At 41.7% G+C, this 18,108-nt stretch overlaps 1 protein-coding gene across 4 annotated transcripts in view; it reads left to right on the top strand.

Moving 5' to 3' along the window:
* The first annotated feature begins 9,952 nt into the window (after positions 1-9,952).
* The window catches only part of EXOC6B (exocyst complex component 6B), a 762,215-nt gene continuing 754,059 nt past the window's right edge, over positions 9,953-18,108 (top strand). For 3 of the 4 annotated variants that reach the window (XM_088841568.1, XM_055400057.2, XM_055400059.2), the window contains exon 1: positions 9,953-10,186. In XM_088841568.1, coding sequence (XP_088697694.1) covers positions 10,074-10,186 — 113 coding nt within the window. In that variant the 5' untranslated portion in view covers positions 9,953-10,073. The remainder of the gene's footprint in view (positions 10,187-18,108) is intronic. The other variant, XM_055400058.2, reaches the window with a different exon arrangement.

Raw genomic sequence — 18,108 nt, 5'->3', positions numbered from 1 at the left:
GCCTCCTGAGAAACCTATAAGCAGGTCAAGAAGAAGCAGTAGAACTGGATATGGAACAACTGACTGGTTCCAAATTGGGAAAGGAGTACCACAAGGTTATATATTGTTACCCTGCTTATTTAACTTATGCAGAGTACATCAAGTGAAATGCCAAACTGGCTGACTCAAAAGCTGGAATCAAGATTGTGGGGAGAAGTATCAATAACCTCAGATATGCAGATGACACCACCCTTATGGCAGAAAGCGAAGAAGAACTAAAGAACCTTTTGATGAAAGTGAAAGAGGAGAGTGAAAAAGTTGGCTTAAAACTCAACATTCAGGAAACTAAGATCATGGCATCCAGTCCCACCACTTCATGGCAAATAGATGGGGAAAAAATGAAAACAGTGGAATATTTTATTTTCTTGGGCTCCAAAATCACTGCAGGTGGTGACTGCAGCCATGAAATGAAAACACTTGCTTGTTCCTTGGAAGAAAATCTATGACCAATCTAGACAGCATATTAAAACGCAGAGACATTACTTTGTCAACAAAGGTCCATCTAGTCAAAGCTATGGTTTTTCCAGTGGTCATGTGTGGATGTGAGAGTTGGACTATAAAGAAAGCTAAGCGCCGAAGAAGTGATGCTTTTGAACTGTAGTGTTGGAGAAGACCCTTGAGAGTCCCTTGGAAATGGTTTAGTCAAATTGGTGGTTCATGGGAGTATGAGTAGCTTCTAACATCTATTCTTCCAAGGCCTGTGGTTGGTCCCTTACATTAAGTTTTTTTAATTCTTACAAATGCTTAGGGTTTATATTATATACTCAATTTTATACCTGAGAAAACTGTAGCTTACAGAAACCACATAACTTACTCAAATTCAACTGCTGTTTAATGGAGAAGCCAGGAATCAGACTAAGATCTCTGAATTAAAGCTTGGATAGAAGAAAATTCAGGATAGAAGGGAAAAATACCAATATGTTTTATAAAAATCAGAAAGGAAAACAAGGATCAGAGTAATGTGTGAATTCCATAGAAATTAGGCAGAGGAAGAGGTAGATGGAAAAGTAGCACTGAGAGGAATTTCAGAGTTTGTAGTCTTGGGGGTTCAGTTCAGTCATTTCAGTTGCTCAGTTGTGTCTGACTCTCTGCGACCCCATGAATCGCAGCACGCCAGGCCTCCCTGTCCATCACCAACTCCTGGAGTTCACTCAAACTCATGTCCATTGAGTCGGTGATGCCATCCAGCCATCTCATTCTCGGTCGTCCCCTTCTCCTCCCACCCCCAATCCCTCCCAGCATCAGACTCTTTTCCAGTGAGTCAACTCTTTGCATGAGGTGGCCAAAGTATTGGAGTTTCAGCTTCAGCATCAGTCCTTCCAGTGAACACCCAGGACTGATCTCCTTTAGGATGGACTTGTTGGACCTCCTTGCAGTCCAAGGGACTCTCAAGGGTCTTCTCCAGCATCACAGTTCAAAAGCATCAAGTCTTCAGCACTCAGTTTTCTTTATAGTCTAACTCTCACATTCATATATGACCACGGGAAAAACCATAGACTTGACTATACAGACCTTGGTTGGCAAAGTAATATCTCTGTTTTTTAATATGCTGTCTAGGTTGGTCATAATTTTCCTTCTAAGGAGTAAGCGTCTTTTAATTTCATGGCGGCAATCAGCATCCGCAGTGATTTTGGAGCCCCAAAAAATAAAGTCTGACACTGTTTCCACTGTTTCTCCATCTGTTTCCCATGAAGTGATGGGACCAGACGCCATGATCTTACTTTTCTTGTTGAGCTTTAAGTCAACTTTTTCACGTTCCTCTTTCACTTTCATCAAGAGTCTTTTTAGTTCCTCTTCACTTTCTGCCATAAGGGTGGTATCATCTGCATATCTGTTGTTATTGATATTTCTCCCAGCAAACTTGATTCCAGCTTGTGCTTCTTCCAGCCCAGCGTTCCTCATGATATACTCTGCATATAAGTTAAATAAGCAGGGTGACAATATACAGCCTTGACGTACTCCTTTTCCTATTTGGAATCAGTCTGTTGTTTCATGTCCAGTTCTAACTGTTGCTTCCTGACCTGCATATCAGTTTTGGGGGTAGAACAGTGTCAATTGAAAGTAAAGGAAAAAGTGAGGTTGTGAATGCATTACCTCTGTGGCATGAGGAACATGGCTGGCATAGTTGGGATCCATGAAGTCAGGGTATTGGGTGGGTTATCCATGTTGATATGAATATCTAGACAGTGTGTTAAAAAGCAAAGACATCACTTTGCTGACAAAAGTCCGTATAGTCAAAGCTATGGTCTTTCTGGTAGTCATGTATGGGTCTGAGAGCTGGACCATAAAGAAGGCAAGGCGCCAAAGAATTGATGCTTTTGAACTGTGGTGCTGGAGAAGACTCTTGAGAATGCTTTGGTCAGCACAGGGATCAAACCAGTCATTCTTTTTTTTTTTATCTTTATTTATTTTATTGGAAAAACCAGTCATTCTTAACCAAAATCAACCTTGAACACTCATTGGAAAGACTGATGCTGAAGCTGAAGCTCCAATACTTTGGTCACCTGATGTGAAAAGCCAACTTATTGGGAAAGATCCTGATGCTGGGAAAGACTGAAGGCAGAAGAGGGTGAGAGAGGATGAGATGGTTGAATGGCATCACCGATGGAATGGACATGAACTTGGGCAAACTCCAGGAGATGGTGAGAGACAGGGATGCCTGGTGTGCTGCAGGTCATGGGGTCGCAAAGAGTGACACATGACTTGGCGACTGAAGAAGAACAGCATCCACGTTGATGTTGATGTGCTTCAAGATGATGGCAGAGAATGAGATGGATACAAAATTTGTAAGCCAAGTCATTAAATTTCTGAGGAATGTGGAAATTAGGACATGACCACAGCACAGCCTAGTGCCTTACTTCATTAGGAGGGTTGAGGAGTCAGGGTGTCAAAACATTTTAAAAGTGTCAGTGCAGAGTCAGGAGAAAAAAAATCTGTTCATTTAAAGTGAATAAGTGGAAAGAGGTAGTTGTGTGAAGAGGTCTCTGAAGTGATTTGGAAAGGGCCTGTGAAATGATTCAACCTGTTATACCAAGGTGGAAGCAGACGCCGAGAGGCAGACTGATAATTTTAAGTTCATACAATAAATGTGGCAATGCCAGGGTGGGTGGGACAGAGTGGCTAATCTGGTAAGGAAATGGGGCTCGACATGAGATGGACTTGAGTTTGAATACCAGCATCATCATGTACACTGTGAGACTCAAGGTATTGTATGTGCAAAATGAAATATGTAATATTTATAGCATGGATTTCCCCAGTGCCTCAGTGGCAAAGAATCTGCCTGCCAAGCAGGAGACTGGGGTTTGTTCCCTGGGTTGGGAAGATCACCTGGAGAAGGAAATGACAACCCAGTCCAGTATTCTTGCCTGGAGAATCCCATGGACAGAAGAGCCTCGTGGGCTACAGTCCATGGGGTCACAAAGAGGTGGACACGACTTACTGACTAAACAACAGCAACAATATTTATAGCAAAGGATTGATGTGAGGACTTAATGATGAATATGAAGTGCTTACTTTCTATATTGTGCTTTGCACCAGGAAGTGCCCAGTATGTTAACTGCTAATGTTGGAACTGAACTAAATGCCCCCAAATTTTAGTCCAGTACTTTTCTGGGTCATTCCACATCACCTGACATACTACTGTCAATTTAGAGGGCATTAATGTCAGGCAGGCCATCTTCACTGGAGTTTTCTATGCTAGTCACTCCAAACTCACACTGTTGCTGGTAAAAAACTCATGTGAGCTCTCTGGCTGCCGAGGGGGGCTAGAAATAAAACCTGCTGACAGTAGCAGAAGCTCATTTAATCACTACTATACATATTTAGTCTACATACCCATCTTCTCCCTGTGATGTATAAAAAGCTTTTTGCTTAGTTAGACGTTAAAATTGGGGATTGAAGGGACCAGAGATCTTTAGAAATATGAAAGCCTTCATACTCTTTCTGCCCCTCCTACCTGTGTCTGAAATTGTTTAAGCATGAGTAATGAAACAAGGTGAGGACAGCCTGAGATTATCTAGAAACAGACAGGTTTAGCAACTTTCTCAGTTCCTGGCAAACCAAGACTTGTAACCCATTCTCCTCACTATTGCTTTGTTTATTTATAAAATGTGTTTTTAATTAATAATTTCTATTCTTTATTAAAAAAAACAGTACATACACAAGGGGAAGAATTCCAAAACTGCATGCATAACAAAAATATCTTCCTGCTACTTCATGCCCCTTCCTCCCAATATGTCCCCTGGTTGTCACTAATGTTTCCAGTTTCTTGGATACGCTTTCAGAAATATTCGGCGAAGTATTTTATACATATATAAGCATATATATGAATTTTTTCTTTGTGACTTTTTATTGAGGTATATTACATTAGTAATTTCAGGTATACAGCATGATGATTCGATATTTATGTGTGTTGTGAAAAGATCACCACAATGTCTAGTTAGCATCTGTCACCATACGTATTTATGGAATTTTTTTTTCTTGTGGTGAGAACTTTTAAAACCTAGTTACTTAGCAGTTTTCAACTGTGCAATAGAACAAAATTTTTGTTTTTGTCTTTCATTTTTCTTCAAATATCTGCTGTACAGTTGCTAAGACGTGTCTGACTCTTTGGAAACCACGGACTGCAGCATGCCAGGCTCCTCTGTCCTCCACTATCTCCTGGAGTTTGCTCATTGAGTTGGTGATGCTATCTAACCACTTATCCTCTGCTGTCCCTTCTTTTTTGCCCTCAGTCCTTTCCAGCATCAGGGTCTTTTCCAATGAGCCCGTACTTCGCATCAAATGGTCAAAGTATTTGAGCTTCAGTTTCAGCATCACTCCTTCAATGAGTATTCAGGTTTGATTTCTCTTAGGATTGACTGATTTGATCTCCTTGCTGTCTAAGGGACTCTCAAGAGTCCTCTCCAGCACCACAGTGTGAAAGCATTAATTCTTCGGTGCCCAGCCTTCTTTATGGATCAACTGTCACATCCATACATAACTACTGGAAAAACCATAGCTTTGACTATACAGACCTTTGCCAGCAAAGTTATATCTCTGCTTTTTATATGCTGTCTATGTTTGTCAGAGTTTTCCTTCTAAGAAGCAAGCATCTTTTAATTTCATGGCTGCAGTCATTGTCTGCAGTGATTGTGGAGACCAAGAAAACAAAATGTGTCACTCCTTTCACTTTTTCCCATTCTATTTGTCATGAAGTGATGGGACCAGATGCCATGATCTTAGTTTTCTGAATGTTAAGTTTCGAACCAGCTTTTTCACTCTTCTCTTTCACCTTCATCAAGAGGCTCTTTAGTTTGTCTTTGTTTTCTCTATTCGGGTGGTATTATCTGCAATCTGAATCTAAGGTTGTTAATATTTCTTCCTGCAATCCTGATTCCAGCTTGGGATTTACCCAGCCCAGCATTTTGCATGATGTACTTTGTATATAAGTTAAATAAGCAGGGTGACAATATACAGCCTTGATGTACTCCTTTTCCAACTTTGAACCAGTCAGATGTTCCACGTCTGGTTCTAACTGTTGCTTCTTGACCTGCATACAGGTTTCTCAGGATATAGGGAAGGTGTCTGGTATTCCTCTCTCTTTAAGAATTTTTCACAGTTTGTTGTAATCCACACACTCATTGAAACATTCTATCACCTTTTAATATAGATAAATAGAAACAGAATATTTAATATAAATAGAATTATGCTGAAGTTGAGGTAAAAAAACAAAAAACTTAGAACTTTTGTTGGAAAACTATAAATAAGTTGATAATTTCCCGTCAGTTCTGCATTAGCCTTCTCTAACTACGTCAAGGTTTATGCTCTTTTAGTATCGTATTTTTTATGCTGATCACATGTGATGTAATTTCTTAGCCAGAAAAATTCAAAGCAAAAATCAGGTCTCAACCTGTTCCAGTTGGTTCCTCAGTTCAGTTCAGTTCAGTCATTCAGTCGTGTCCAAATCTTTGAGATCCCATGGACTGCAGCACACCAGGCTTCCCTGTCCACCACCAACTCCTAGAATTCACTCAAACTCATTTCTATTGCATTGGTGATGTCATCCAACCATCTCATTCTCTGTCGTCCCCTTCTCCTCTTGCCTTCAATCTTTCCCAGCATCAGGGTCTTTTCCAATGAGTCAGTTCTTCGCATCAGGTGGTCAAAGAATAGGAGTTTCTGCTTCAGCATCAGTCCTTCCAATGAATATTCAGGACTGATTTCCTTTAGGATGGACTGGTTGGATCTCCTTGCTGTCCAAGGGACTCTCAAAAATCTTCTCTAACACCACAGTACAAAAGCATCAATTCTTCGGTGCTCAGCTTTCTTTATAGTTCAACTCTCACATCCATACGTAACTACTGGAAAAATCATAACTTTGACTAGACGGACCTTTGTTGGCAAAGTAATGTCTCTGCTTTTTAATATGCTATCTAGGTTGGTCATAACTTTCCTTTCAAGGAGCAAGTGTCTTTTAATTTCATTGTTGCAGACACCACCTGCAGTGATTTTGGAGCCCCCCAAAGTAAAGTCTGTCACTGTTTCCACTGCTTCCCCATCTATTTTCCATGAAGTGATGGGACCAGATGCCGTGATCTTAGTTTTTTGAATATTGAATTTTAAGCCAACTTTTTCACTCTCCTCTTTCATGTTCATCCAGAGGCTCTTTAGTTCTTCTTTGCTTTCTGCCATAAGGGTGGTGTCATCTGTATATCTGAGATTATTGGTATTTCTCCCAGCTATCTTGATTCCAGCTTGTGCTTCATCCAGCCTAGTGTTTCTCATGATGTACTCTGCATGTAAGTTAAATAAGCAGGGTGACAATATACAGCCTTGATATACTCCTTTTCCTATTTGGAACCAGTCTGTTGTTCCATGTCCAGTTCTAACTGTTGCTTCCTGACCTGCATACAGATTTCTCAGGAGGCAGGTCAGGTGGTCTGGAATGAATTTGACCTTTTAAATATGATATAAATGCTTATGAAAAGTTGCTTTAATAAGTGATAATTAAAATTATATTGCCTTTTTAAAACTTGAAATAACTTTTCTTTTTAAAAATACAGTAGTAAAGACTGACGTATAAACTTTTCACAAAACATACTTAGTCTTTTTGCACTGAAAATGTTTTGCACTGAAAATATACTTTGTATTGTCCAAGGACTTATAACGGCCAGTTTCTTTCTCATTTTCACCTTTGTTCCCAGCAAATGTTCTTTAGGGTCCATATTCTGACTGTAAACACAAAGTTCATATTTACTTTCTTCCTGTGGATGGACGGAAGCATATATGAGAATTTTATATCCAATTTGCAACAGTAAATCTTTTAAAGGGAAAATATCCTAACAGACCTGGGCTTCTCTGGTGGTGCTAGTGATAAAGAATCTGCCTGCTAACGCAGGAGACACAAGAGACACTGGTTTGATCCTTGGGTCTGAAAGATCCCCTGAAACAGTAAATGGCAACCTGCTCCACTAGTCTTGCCTGGACAATTCCATGGACAGAGGAGCCTGGTGGACTACAGTCCATGGGGTTGCAAAGAGTCAGACAGGATTAAGCACACACAGCCAAAGGCTTTAGCATAGTCAATGAAGCAGAACTATATGCTTTTATGGAACTCCCTTGTTTTCTCCATGATCCAATGAATGTTGGCAATTAGATTTCTGGTTCCTCTGCCTTTCCTAAACCCAGGTTATATATCTGGAAGTTCTTGGTTCACATACTGCTGAAGCCTAGCTTGAAGGATTTTGAGCATAACCTTGGTAGCATGTGAAATGAATGGAATTATACTGTAGTTTAAATATCTTTTGATATTGCCCTTCTTTGGGACTGGAGAGAAAACTGACTTTTTCCAGTCCTGTGGCCACTGCTGAGTTTTCCAAAGTTGTTGATATATTGACTGCAGAATTTTAACAGTATCATCTTTTAGGATTGAAATAGCTCAGCTGGAATTCCATTACCTTCACTAGCTTTGTTCTTAGTAATGTTTCCCAGGTGGCTCAGTGGTAAAGGATCCACCTTTCAAGCAGGAGATGGAAGAGAATGTGGGCTCGATCCCTGGGTTGGGAAGATCTCCTGGAGAAGGAAATGGCAATCTACTCCATTATTGCCTGGAAAATACCATGGACAGAGAAGCCTGGCAGACTCCAGGCAGTGGAGCTTAGAAGAGGGGAATAAGACTTAATGGTTAAACAAAAATAAATGCTTCTTAAGGCCAACTTGACTTCACACCACAGGATGTCTGGCTGTAGATGAATGACCACACCATCAGGGTTATCTGTGTCATTAAGACCTTTCTGTGTATTTTTGCCACTTCTTCTTCATCTCTTCTGCTTTTGTTAGGTCCTTACGGTTTCTGTCCTTTTCATGCTCATCCTTGCATGAAATGTTCCTCTGATATCGCCAATTTTCTGGAAGACATCTCTAGTCTTTGATCTGTATGAAAAAAGAGATCCAAGATGCTTTTGATATAGGTGGTTGTTGGCCCAGTTGAGCCATTAGAATAAAGTACAAATTTCTGTTCCTGGTATTCCTTTTCCAAGATGCTTTTTAGCACCATCTCTTGTTGCTAATTCTCTATACACCAGTGCAAATGAAGTTTTATCTGGTTTTCTAGGTGCTTCTCACACCTTCCAATCACACCTTTTGAAATATTCAGGCATAGTCTGTCAATGAATTCTTCACAGACAAAAGTGCTTGCAGTGTTTGATTCTCAGAACTTGCTTAGAGGTACACTGAAGCTCAACATTCAGAAAACAAAAATCATGGCATCTGGTCCCATCACTTCATGGGAAATAGATGGAAAAACAGTGGAGACAGTGTCAGACTTTATTTTTTTGGGCTCCAAAATCACTGCGGATGCTGATTGCAGCCATGAAATTAAAAGACGCTTTCTCCTTGGAAGGAAAGTTATGACCAATCTGGATAGTATATTAAAAAGCAGAGACATTACTTTGCCAACAAAGGTCTGTCTAGTCAAGGCTATGGCTTTTCCCGTGGTCATGTATGGATGTGAGAGTTGGACTGTGAAGAAAGCTGATCGCCGAAGAATTGATGATTTTGAACTGTGGTGTTGGAGAAGACTCTTGAGAGTCCCTTGGACTGCAAGGAGATCCAACCAGTCCATTCTAAAGGAGATCAATCCTGGGTGTTCTTTGGAAGGACTGATGCTAAAGCTGAAACTGCAATACTTTGGCCACCTCATGCGACGAGTTGACTGACTGGAAAAGACTCTGATGCTGGGAAAGGTTGGGGGTGGGAGGAGAAGGGGACGACAGAGAATGAGATGGCTGGATGGCATCACCGACTCTGTGGACATGAGTTTGAGGGGACTCCGGGAGTTGGTGATAGACAGGGAGGCCTGGCGTGCTGTGATTCATGGGATCGCAGAGAGTCGGACACGACTGAGCGACTGAACTGAACTGAACACCTTATCTGTTAGTTTTGGGTTTTTCAGTTTTGGGCTTTTCTTTTTTCATAATTTGTAAGATATCTGTTCAGAGAAACCTAGTTAATCCTTTCTTAATATTCGTGCCTAAAGAGGCTTTTGCACTTTGAGGAAAGGGTCTTAAACAAGAACTGCCTGACAATCGCCGTTGCATATGAAGTTCTTAATTGTTCCTGCCTTACAGTAGAACTTTTTTTCCCCTAAAAAACAAGTTTATTTATTTGGCTGCACCAGGGAGCCAAATAAATAAATGGTTGCAACACAATGCGATCTAATTCCTTGACCAGGGAGTGAACCCGGGCACCCTGCCTTGGGAGTACGGAAGCTTAGCCACTGGCTATAGTGCAGCTTTTGACACAAGTTTGTGGCTTCATTGAATAATGTGTGAAATCAGGCTCTTTCTCCCAGAGAACTACAAATCCCAGCGGGCATCGCGCGGAACGTCTGCGGACGTGGTGATGCTAGGGGGCGTGCCCAGTCTGAGGGAGGGGTCGTCCTGCGGGTGGCCGGAGGCTTAGGATCCCCGGGAGCCTGGAGTGAGAGAGAGATTGAGAGCGAAAGGTGAGCGGAGCCCAGGGGGAAGGGACGCGCTGCGGGGCTCCTCAAGTCTATGGAGCGGGTTAAGATGGCGGAGGCGGAGAGCCTGGAGACAGCGGCGGAGCACGAACGGATTCTTCGAGAGATCGAGAGCACCGACACGGCCTGCATCGGGCCCACGCTCAGGTACCCTGGGTGCCGGGGCCACAGAGGGGTGGGCACGGGCGGGACCCGGGAGCAGGCTGCCTCGGGGCTGTGCGCCCGGCCGGCCTCCTGCAGGGCCAGCGCCGGCCCCTCCCTTCGGAGAACCCGGCGAGCGACCTCCACCCTCGGCGAGGCAGGTCCCCCTCCGTAGCCCCGCAGACCGGACGTGGGACTCCTTCCCGACCGTCGGCGCCGGCAGCCCCGTTACCCTGCAGGCTCCTTCTGCCTCCCTCAGGGCTGGGGCAGCCTTCGTTCTCCCTCGGAGGCTGGCCCGGCGCGGGCAGCCGGAGCGCGCCCGACAGATGGTGGCTCTTAGCAGAGGGTCCCCCTGAGGACATCAACCTACTGCCCCAGACGCAGGTCCTGCTCTTCAGGCAAAACAGAATTCACCCCACGGTCTGTTGCTCGGAGAGCAAACTCTTGCCTCTTTAAAAATCACAATCACTTCTCAGAAACGAGTTCCTGAAAATCCTAGGCCTGGAAGGAAGGAAGTTTCCTTCAACCCGCGCTCCCCTCTCCTGGGAGCGGGTCCTTGCCGAGCCCTGTCAGGAGGACGACCTCCCCAAAGGTCAGATTCCTGGTGCTCATCGCCGAAAAGACGTTATCTCCCTCCGTTCCCCGTGACCCTTACTTTGCCCACACACCCCATTTCACTTGGAGACGTCAAACTAAGCCGCCACCTACCTCAACTTATTTAACAAACTTAGGTACAACTTACTGTGTACAGCGCAAGACATTTATTAAGAGATTTACAAGTATAACCTATTCAAACCGCAAAACAGCCCTGTTAGGTAGGTACTGTTATTACCCTCGTTTTACAGATGAAGCCCAAAGAGGTTAAGTGACTTGCCCAAGGTCACAGAGAAAATAAAGTAGGGGAGTCGCGATTCCTGCTCAGGCATTCTGGATCCAGAGTATGCATTCTTAAGCCCTCTTGTTCTGCGTCAGTTGGGGTTCACCATCTATCCGTACTTTCTGTTAGTTACTCAACCAAGCGCAAACTACCTTTCTCTTTCCCCTCAGTTTATTAATGCCCTAGAACCAACACATCGTCCTTCTTGTGGCACCTTCTGATCTCCATGCAGCCAACAGAGAGAATGATCTTACCCACCTTGTACAGCCTTGGGTCGCTATTCCTCCCTTCATAAACATTATTACTCACTGCTTGTTTTTTTCATGGGGAGAAGTTGCCTCATTAAAGTGGTTGAAAGAGGGGCAGGCTGCGGACTTCGCTTCTCATCTCCACCTCCACAGCTTCCTTCTACAGGGCACATGGTTCTCCCAGTGCCATCCCTGGACATGAGACATGACCATCCTTAGTAGTTTGCTTTTTGTCCCTGACTGCACTATGAACATGACTGTCAGGCTTCTCTCTTTTCGTATTTTCTTGAGCTCTTGAAGGTGAATGACCCTTATTTCATTATCTTTACCCTTATAAAAACTAAGACTACTTACTGGTATTGTATGTGCATTACTATTGGTTATTAATATTTGATTTTTGTAAAACAAAATGTTATTAGACTTACAGAGGATGCTGTTTGAGTATTCTCCTAAGAAATTTGGCTGCTGAGCTATATAGCTGGCAGCCAAGCAAAGCTCACACTGGAATAGTTGGGATTACCAGAGTTTTTAGGAAGGATTTTTCATCAGAATACCATTAATATTGTCTTGAGTTGGTTGTTTTCAGTTGCTGTTGTTCTTGGTTTATATGATAAATGACTTAATTTAGTGTTATCAATTTAGTTTGTTGTGATTTATTATGTTAGCCCTCCACTGAATAATAATGCGTATTTGTTCAGCTGAATTTTGGCCTGTAATTTTCCATTATATTGACTGAAGGATATATACATTATGTTTAAAATGTTATCCATTTTCCCTAAAATTTGCTGCATTATCACTGAATTCCATTGGAAAGTGGGGATTTTTTTGGGCTAGATGAAGTAGAGATCTTTTGTTCTAAGGGGACATGGTAAGAAAAGTTTTGAGAACTGCTGCACTATCCTACTAGTTTTATTTTCTTTTGTTGACTCCCTTTTTTCTTTACCAGGGGCTTTTCATTTTTGGCATTGTCCTGTCTTTGATGGATAACCCTAAATCTTAACTATCAGACCCAAGATTCAATCATGTGAACATCCTGCTGCTGCTGCTGCTAAGTCACTTCAGTCGTGTCCGACTCTGTGTGACCCCATAGACGGAAGCCCACCAGGCTCCCCCGTCCCTGGGATTCTCCAGGCAAGAACACCGGAGTGGGTTGCCATTTCCTTCTCCAATGTGTGAAAGTGGAAAGTGAAAAGTGAAAGTGAAGTCGCTCAGTCGTGTCCGACCCTTAGCGACCCCACGGACTGCAGCCTACCAGGCTCCTCCATCCATGGGATTTCTAGGCAACAGTACTGGAGTGGCTTGCCATTGCCTTCTCCGGTGAACATCCTATAATACAAGTAATATCCACTGTCTTTGTCTTCAGTCTAGCTTGTTCCTGCCCGTATTCATAGGAGATGATCTCATCTTTCTTCCTTATCCCATGCAGAGGCAGCAGCATGCATAGACTTGGTGTTTCAGATCTCATGCTTTACCCTGGGTGAATGTTCATAATCATTATCTCTTGGTTTTCCATCACAATCAGTAAACAGGTATGATAAAAGCAATAGGCTCTTCTTCCTACCGTTACCCTCAACTGTAAATCTCAGCTTCTATCCCTCTTCATAGTCTTTCCTATTTCGTCTATCTTTTGAGGCTTTTTTAAGGCTTTTGGTTCTTACCTGACCCTGAGATAGGTTTTCCAACTGAAGAGAAATTAAAAATAATACTTTGTGGTACCAAATTATTCTTCCAACTTTATCCCTTTTTGTTTGAGGAACCACAATGGCTTGACTTTTTCATTATATAACTATCCTTATTTTAATCTTGAAACAGTACTTGCAGTATTAGTTGATTACTGTTTATCATAAGGAGTGACTTTCCTTATTTATTGTAATTCTAAAAGTCTCAAGCTTATCCATACATACAGGGGCTGTTGCCTAGAAGATTCTTTTGGGGAAGCAGTCATCTCTTCTCTGTCTTCATCTCAAAAATTATTTTGTTAGCTACAAGTCCTTTTTTTGCAGATGAGGAAAGAAGCCCATTAGATGTAAGGGCATGTCTATTTTGTAAAATAATATTGATTCTTGTTTTGTAGTGCAAATGCACTACAGAAATTGATCACAACATACTGCGCTGCTAATACACTGCAAAAATTGATCACAGAATGTTGGTCACAAATCACTCATAAACAATAGCTCTGTATTCTCATTTTTCAAATCACATCTATGTATCTCTAGTCTTCTTTCATATCAGTTATTCAAAATAAGCTATTTCCTCACTTTGCTCTCTGGGTACTAGCAGTTAATATTCAGTCTTAATTGCTATTTAAGATTTTAAAACAGACTTTTAAATTTAGCAGTGAAATACCTTGCCTTTAAAACAATAGCTTTATTGAGATATTCATATACTGTACAGTTCACCGATTGAAACATACAATTCAATGCTTTTTTTTTAGCGAATTCACAGAATTGTGTGACAGTTACCACAATCTAATTTTAGAACATTTTCATCAGCCCTGAAAGAAACCCCATACCCATTAGCAGTCACTCTTCATTCTGTCCCTTCCCCAGGCAGTCACTACTTTCTGTCTTCATGGGTTTATGTATTTTGTTCACTTCTTATAAATGGAATCATAGAACATTTTGAGGAACTGCCAAACTGTGTAACAAAATGCCCTTACCAGTTTTTAGTCCCACTAGCAATGTCTTAAGGGTTCTAGTTTTTCCATATCCTTGTCAGCTCTTGTTGCTATCTTTTTTTATTTTAGCCATCCCAGTGGATATGAGGAGAAGGCAATGGCAAGCCACTCCAGTACTATTGCCTAGAAAATCCCATGGATGGAGGAGCCTGGTAGGCTCCAGTCTGTGGGGTCGCTAAGGGTCGGACACGACTGAGCGACTTCACTTTCACTTTTCACTTTCACACATTGGAGAAGGAAATGGCAACCCACTCCAGTGTTCTTGCCTGGAGAATCCCAGGGACGGGGGAGCCTGGAGGGCTTCTGTCTATGGGGTCACAGAGAGTCGGACACGACTGAAGTGACTTAGCAGCAGCAGCAGCAGTGGATATGAAATTGGATCTCAGTGTCATTTTGATTTGCATTTCTCTAATGGTTAATCTTTTCATGTGCTTATTAGTTATTTGTTTATGTTTTATATTTTGTGTATTATGTTTTTTGGAGCAGTGCTTTCAGTTCCTTTGCTCAGTTCTTAATTGGATTATTTTTATTGTTGAGTTATAAGTGTTCTTTATATATTCTGGATATATCTTCTACCAGGAATAGGATTTGAAAATACTTTTTTCCATTCTTTTGGGTGTTTATTTCATTTTTCTTGATGGTATCACCTGCTGCACGATTTTGATATGAGGCCAGTGTATTTAGTTTTTATTTTTTTGCTTATGCTTTTGGTGTTGTATCTAGGCAACCTTTGCTTAACCCAAGATTATGAAGATTTGCTCCTAAGAGTTGTATAATTTTATTTCTATATCATGGTCTGTGATCCATTTTGAGTTAATTTTTGTCTATCATATAAGGAAGGGTGTCCAATTTCATTCTTTTGCATGTTGATGTACAGTTTTTCCAGCATCATTTGTTGAGTGCCATTTTTTCTTTTCCAGGTATATTTCTGGTTGACTTATTCTTTTTATCATGAAATTTCTGTTCGTTATCTGTAGCAGCAGTGTAACCTTCAAGACCTTGTCATTGTGTTTATTTGACCTCCCTTGTTGAGTGTTCTCACCTGGGAAGAAGTTTGCTCTATTGTTTTCAGCTAACAATTTTCTCTTTTTAGCTTTGTTGCTGCCTTCCATTTCTAAGGGGCCGGTGTTGTAAGAATGATGTGATTGCTGTATTTGATCCTGGTAAAGCACTTTACTGTAGGGACTGAATCTTGTCTTACCATATGGAATGGTTTCGTGCTATACTGCTTAGGTTTAAGATTAACAAAGGGTATTAATGATAGAATCTTATCTATTTGATCTTTATCACTATTAAAACATTAAAAATTATGTCAACATAAAAATTTTGGAAGAATTACTTGTACTGTTGTAACATAGTTGCTGTTGTTTTGGTGCATTTCCTTTTAGATGCTTTATTTATTCTCTTGTTAAAAAATTGTATTTTTGGTATAGCAACAGTTTTCTCTCTTGCTTATTTGGTGGTGGAGGTGGTTTAGTTGCTAAGCTGTGACCTTTTGTGACCCCATAGACTAACCTACCCGGCTCCTCTGTCCTCCTCCATGTCTCCTGCATTGCAGGCAGATTCTTAACTGCTGAGCCACCAGGGTAGCCCAAACTGTATATAAAGCTGCCTCTTCCAGAAAACAAATACGGGGAATATTTTCAAAAGCTCTTTTGCTGAATGTCATTTGATAATTAAATATGGTGAACTGACCTCCCCACTTACCACTTCTCTGCCTTTGGCCACATGGCTTTGTTTTCCATCCTTTGGCCTCCCATTACCTAAGTTGTACAAAATCCAGATAATCATAATCCTTGGTTGATGATACTTTCTCATTATTGGTCCCTGTATGGACCTCTTTAAGCAGTTAATTATTTTTATAAGCAACTTACCACCTGAGTGGGCAATTTTTTTTTCATCTTTAAATGGGGATACCACCTACATTGCAGGAACAGTATTAAAAAAAAAGGAGATAAAAGCATTCTTCATGGTACCTGCTGCTGCTGCGAAGTCACTTCAGTCGTGTCCGACTCTGTGCGACCCCAAAGATGGCAGCCCACCAGGCTCTGCCGTCCCTGGGATTCTCAAGGCAAGAACACTGGAGTGGGCTGCCATTTCCTTCTCCAATGCATGAAAGTAAAAAGTGAAAGTAATAGTAACTCCGATAGTGTGAGTCATATTCTGCCTTTTACCCTTGAGTTTGTAATGAGGACTTAGGTGTTTCATTGTTGTTGTTTAGTTGCTAAGTCGTGTCCGACTCTTTGTGACTTCATAGACTGTAGCCCGCCAGGCTCCTTTGTCTATGGAATTTCTCAGGCAAGAGTGGGTTGCCATTTCCTTCTCCAAGGGATCTTTCCCACCCAGGGACTGAACCTGTGTCTCCTGCTTGTCAGGGGGATTCTTTACCACCGAGCCAGTGTTAGTTTACAAACTTTGTGTTTGGAGTGATTCTTGACTTTTTTTTTCCCTTCTACTCATATATCTGAGGGATAAAATATTCATCAATAATCAGACCCTGGAAGTGGTTATTTTGAGATAGATTGGAGAATGGAGGAGATAGGAAACAATTTTATAAAAGCAGTTTAGGTGACTCTGATATTCTCCCTCCTTGACAGTCAGTGAGGGGAAAGAAATGATCTCCTATTTCTGACTATTTTTTAGTAGTGCTGCTGCTGCTGCTGCTGCTAAGTCACTTCAGTCGTGTCCGACTCTGTGTGACCCCATAGACGGAAGCCCACCAGGTTCCGCCGTCCCTGGGATTCTCCAGGCAAGAACACCGGAGTGGGTTGCCATTTCCTTCTCCAATGTGTGAAAGTGGAAAGTGAAAAGTCAAAGTGAAGTCACTCAGTCGTGTCCGACCCTTAGCGACCCCACGGACTGCAGCCAACCAGGCTCCTCCATCCATGGGATTTTCTAGGCAATAGTACTGGAGTGGCTTGCCATTGCCTTCTCCATAAGTAACATTTTTATATTTTAGTTTATAACTGTAATGTAGTGACTTTTAAAAAGAAGAAACAACAGCAAACTTAATCCTACCACCCTGTCACAATTCTTATTTTTGTATATTTCTTTTAAACTTTTTCCCTATTATTTTTATTATAGCAGAAGAATAATATCATGTTATGTGTTGCTTTTTCAGGTAACAGTTTTATACACTGTTATATATCTATCATTTTAGTGGCTTCATTCATGAATTAATTTATTCATTTATTCAACAGGTATTTATGAAGCAACTTCTGTGTGCCAGGTATTCTTCTGGACTCCGGGGTATAATAGAGAACGAAATAGATGTGTCCTTGCCCTTTTGGACCATGCATTCTACTAGAGCACTTACAGAATAAACAAATACATAGGCACATAAAATAATAGTGCTATTTAGTGGTTATGTTACATATGATGGGATATTGTTTCTGACTAGGTGGTTAGAAAAAGTTGTTTGAAGGAGCATGCCATATATCTCTTCCAGACAGCAGGCACAGTATGAAGACCTTCAGGAGAAGCATAGTGGGAGGTGATGGTAGGAAATCAGTGAGGGTCCAGATAGCATAGACTAAGAAAGAGACTGTTTTTATTTCTAAATGTCATGTCAAGGTACAGAAGAACGTTGAGCAGGGAAGTGACATGCACTAACTTAAGTTAAACAAAGAACATTCTGGCTGCTATGTGGAGATTGGAGTAAGAGAAGAAACAGGAAAAACAGTCAAGAAAATGAAAGAAAAGTGAAAGTCGAGTCTACGGCCATAGCACCCTGAACGCGCCCGATCTCGTCTGATCTCGGAAGCTAAGCAGGGTCGGGCCTGGTTAGTACTTGGATGGGAAAAGTGAAAGTCGCTCAGTCGTGTCCGACTTTTTGCGACCCCATGTACTGTCCATGGAATTTTCTAGGCCAGAATACTGGAGAGGGTAGCCTTTCTGTTCTCCAGGGGATTTTCCCAACCCAGGAATTGAACTCAGATCTCTTGCATTGCAGGTGAATTCTTTACCAGCTGAGCCACAAGGGAAGCCCAAGAATGATGAAGTGGGTAGCCTATCCCTTCTTTAGGGGGTCTTCCCGATGGGAAGAACCAGGAAGTCTCCTGCATTGGAATGGAACCGCAGTCTCCTGAATTGCAGGTGGATTCTTTACCATCTGAGCTATCAGGGA

The sequence above is a fragment of the Moschus berezovskii genome, chromosome 11, assembly GCF_049115385.1.
Source record: "Moschus berezovskii isolate FMDL1 chromosome 11, NW_MosBer_1.0, whole genome shotgun sequence".
Taxonomy (NCBI): domain Eukaryota; kingdom Metazoa; phylum Chordata; class Mammalia; order Artiodactyla; family Moschidae; genus Moschus; species Moschus berezovskii.
The sequence above is the reverse complement of the archived record's forward strand: the minus strand, read 5'-3'. Positions and strand labels throughout refer to the sequence as shown.